The sequence below is a fragment of the Priapulus caudatus genome, unplaced genomic scaffold (genome assembly GCF_000485595.1).
Source record: "Priapulus caudatus unplaced genomic scaffold, Priapulus_caudatus-5.0.1 Scaffold302, whole genome shotgun sequence".
In the NCBI taxonomy this organism is placed as follows: domain Eukaryota; kingdom Metazoa; phylum Priapulida; class Priapulimorpha; order Priapulimorphida; family Priapulidae; genus Priapulus; species Priapulus caudatus.
In genome coordinates, this window is record NW_014577363.1 from 155,654 (window position 1) to 159,889 (window position 4,236).

The 4,236-nt window shown below is 47.1% G+C and overlaps 1 protein-coding gene across 2 annotated transcripts in view; it reads left to right on the forward strand.

Moving 5' to 3' along the window:
* The window catches only part of LOC106808763 (hornerin-like), a 28,036-nt gene extending 24,307 nt beyond the window's left edge, over positions 1–3,729 (forward strand). The window contains exons 6-7 of one of the 2 annotated variants that reach the window (XM_014811607.1): positions 2,817–2,983; positions 3,683–3,729. In XM_014811607.1, coding sequence (XP_014667093.1) covers positions 2,817–2,983; positions 3,683–3,708 — 193 coding nt within the window. In that variant the 3' untranslated portion in view covers positions 3,709–3,729. The remainder of the gene's footprint in view (positions 1–2,816; positions 2,984–3,682) is intronic. The other variant, XM_014811608.1, reaches the window with a different exon arrangement.
* Positions 3,730–4,236: the final 507 nt, after the last annotated feature.

Sequence of the window (4,236 nt, forward strand, 5' to 3'; positions counted from 1 at the left end):
CACACACGCACGCACGCACACGTACGCACGTTCATGCACACACGCACGCACGCACACGCACGCATCGCACGAACGCACATGTACGCACGGATCGTTGCACGCACGTTCATGCACAACCCGCACGTCAGCGCTACACGGTACGCACGTTTCACTACACACACGCACGCACGGTCATGCACACACGCACGCACGTACACGTACGCACGTTCATGCACACACGCACGCACGCACACGTACGCACGTTCATGCACACACGCACGCACGCACACGTACGCACGTTCATGCACACACGCACGCACGCACGCGTACGCACGTTCATGCACACACGCACGCACGCACACGTACGCACGTACGCAGCAACTCACGGATACGTACTCACTCATCATCCGTGTACATCCGGGTACTAGGTAGCAAGTGGGTCGCACGCACACACGCACGCACGCACGCACGCACGCACGCACAGATGCGAACACCCGCTCTCGGAAGTTCCCTGGAAGTACTATGCCGCATCGGGCAAGTTACCCCTTCACATCAAATTTAAGACAAGAACTCATATCTACACTCTCTGGTGAATTAATTACGTATTTACATATAAGCGGCGATGAAAAGCGAAGAAATTGTATTTACTAGCAAAGATAATAGCATAGAGTACTGTAACCGACGCTGAATTCATTATCCAAACGTAACCACATAAAGATTCGACTGTACGCAAACTGTTTTCAGAAAGGATGGTGATTATATCTGTAGATATTAATGTTTACTTTTGCCATTAAAACCCGTTTTCCGGCTTGCGGGGAACGCCCGCGTACAGCGGCGGAACATCGGCCTTGATTTAAATAAGAAGAAGTTCATTGTATAGTTGATTCTTCCCAGGCAGATTACAATTACGCTTTAAACACATCCGCGTGTTTCTATGCGGGCATCTACGCATGTAGGCTGTCTACAAGAACTTCCAGAAATAGCGTTTACTTTTCTGTCTGATAGTTAAGGTGAAAAGTAAAGCCAGGTAGAAGTCAGTCTTGCGGTTGGGGTAAAGATTAGTCTTTGGGTAACTTGGGTTTAGGTAGGGTTCGTATTTAGGTGGAAGAGGAAGAGGAGCACGATGGGAAAGGTGGTTTGAGAGAGGGAAGGTGTGGCATCGCTCGCATCGCCACCACACTTCCCTGAAGCGCACTGCAAACTGAAGGCATCACTGCTTTTTGATGTTGTGTCATTGCTTGGCTGAGTCTGTCGGTGTTGGAAATATTGTAGGTCGCGACGAGATGGTAGGCTGGCGTAGAGCAGCCAAACCACTCTATGAAGAGACGCAAAGCTAATTTTGTGGTTAGGGTAAGGTTTAAGGACAGGAAGTAAACTGAAATAAGAAAAGAGAAGAGAGAGAGAGAGAAGGGACAGAGAGAGATTAATATATATATATATATATATATATATATATATATATACACACATAATAAATAATGAAAATTTTACATTTAAAACATTATTAAATTATTGTACCATCCTCTTTTGTCTGAATATAATTCGATTATTTTCTCGCAGACGCCTGACGCATACAACTAGCGACACGGCTGACAAGTATACCACAACAAGATTGTTATCATGCGCTGGCAATAGGTTCGGCATACTAACGCGTACATAGGCCGTGCCACACCGTATCCTGCACCGGCCAAAACGTCAAGCCAACCGCCCGACACCACTCACACAGGTGAGACATCGAAGCGATGCGTCTAATTCCATTGTGGAGCGCCAGTAGCAGTGCTCATTAAAGGAGGAAACGGACCTCTCCGTGCGCAGCACAAGCACGCGACGCACGCAGACCTCACAAGCAGCACGGACCGTGTCTAATGACTGGTCGACTGGACGTCAAAATTTTTTTTCCCCACTTGAGTTCCGGAACTAAGCGTCAATCAGCGCACTCCAGTTCAGCTTTCGACTTCCCTCGAAGTCAACAATGTAAAATGTATACCCACTATCCTAACGCCGACTAATGGAACCCTTAACCTAACCCTAACCAGTAACCCGAACCGAACCCTAACACTAACTAATAAATCCAACTATAATATATAAGCACTCATTTATGTACAAAACACTTATCTATGTTTGGGTCGCGAATCTGCATGGAAAAAAATTTTCGGCGCCTGGACGGCTCGTTAGAAACTTTTGATTTAAATATTTATTATCTAATGTTTAAAAATTTGCGCCACGTTTGCCAGCAAACACCTTATACGCAAAAATGATCAACATTCAAGCTTTAGTTTGTGTTCGTAACTAGTTATGATACTGCTAATAACGGAGCCCTGGTTAATAGTCAGTATTAGTTACTGATTTAAGGAAATACGCACGCACGCCAGCGCGCGCGTCGCAGCAGCAGACACACCCTGACACACAACAGGCGTACCAGTGCACGCGCAGCCAACAACACAACACACACACACACACACACACACACAACACATAACACACACGACACCATACACCACACACACAACACACACACACACACAACACACACACATACACAACTCACACGCATACACATCACCACACACACACACATCCACAGCACACACACACACACACACACACAACACACACACACCAAAGTATACGCTGCGCCACGCACACACAAACACACACGTGCACGCACGCATGCACGCATGCACGGCACCCCGTCCACTCCTGCAGCATCCACGCACGCTCGACAATACGCGGGGCGTGCATGCTCATTCACGCACGAATACATATTAACTCCATTAGGCATGTTTTGACACGATGCACACAATAAGCATTGACACACGGCTATCCCATTCACTCAGCAGGTCTTCGCAGCAACAAGACCCGTCATCTCTGCGCACGCCACCCACGCTAGATACACCGACCGTCTACCTGCACGTGGTGAAAGGCAAGGACCCAACAGTAGCTCCCTCTGGTGAGCTAGAAGTGGGACAGCCAGCTACCCTTGTCATTAGCTATGACAACGACGGTGAGTTGGTTAAAGTCGTTGCACAACGTTGCTTCGAAGTACAGTAGGGTTAACATGGCCGAGTCCATTTCCTGTAATTACCGTATACGTAAACTCGAAAACTACATACAGTATCTGAAAAGTTACAGTACGCGCGGCCATACACAGACACACACACACGACACCACACCACACACGACACACACCACACACACACACCAGCACACACACACACACGCGCACACATACAACACACACACACCGGACAAAGCACATCATCATCACATCACATTACACACACATTATCACGCACACACAGCACATCCACACACACACACACACACACACATTACACACACACAGTCAGCACACACCCACACACACACACACACACGACACCACACACACACACACACCAATGCACACACACAATCACACACACACACACACACACAACACACACAGACACACAACGCACACACACACACACACACACACACCATTCACACACACACACGCACACAACACACGAACAGCACACACACACACACACCACACACGTACACACATACCCCCACCCCTCCCAACACACACGAACAAACCCCCACCAACCACCATGCCACCGCCAAACCACACCAACCACCACCACAAACACACATGAGCACACCCGTCTTCATACCCTCGACTGTCAAGTAGCTCTCTATTTCTTCCCACATTTAGACTGTACTTACGTTCGTTGCAAGTGAGTAACTGTCGTGGCGGCACGATGGAGCCTACCAGAGGCTGATCTGATTCGATGAATGACTGGGTGAGTGTCAACATATGACTGGTCGATTCATCAAATTGCAATGAGCCATACGTGTAATTTTCCGACCAATATCTCTCAACATGTTTTAATTCGCTGTCGTCGTCCGTTCAATTATTGTCACGTGTCTGCTGATTTATCTCAGTCATTTGTTATTCTGTACTCTAACATAGTTTATAGCCTATTCATCATTATGCTGGTAATCACTTTAAGTGCTATTTAAATCGGTGCTATGGATCTCATTTTATCAATTACCCTATTGTGATCACCTAATCAGCTAATATGTGCGATTGTTAGATCCATATTATTTTGTTACTCATTAATCATCCCAATTAGTGCTATTACTGCGGGAGCTTACAACATGGCGTGATATTTGCGCCGAATGATTTGTCTAGCTCTATTTCTTGCAAGCAGATTAGCAGGCTAGCGCTCGTAGACTAGCCCAGGACGTTAGCACACAAGTATGCTA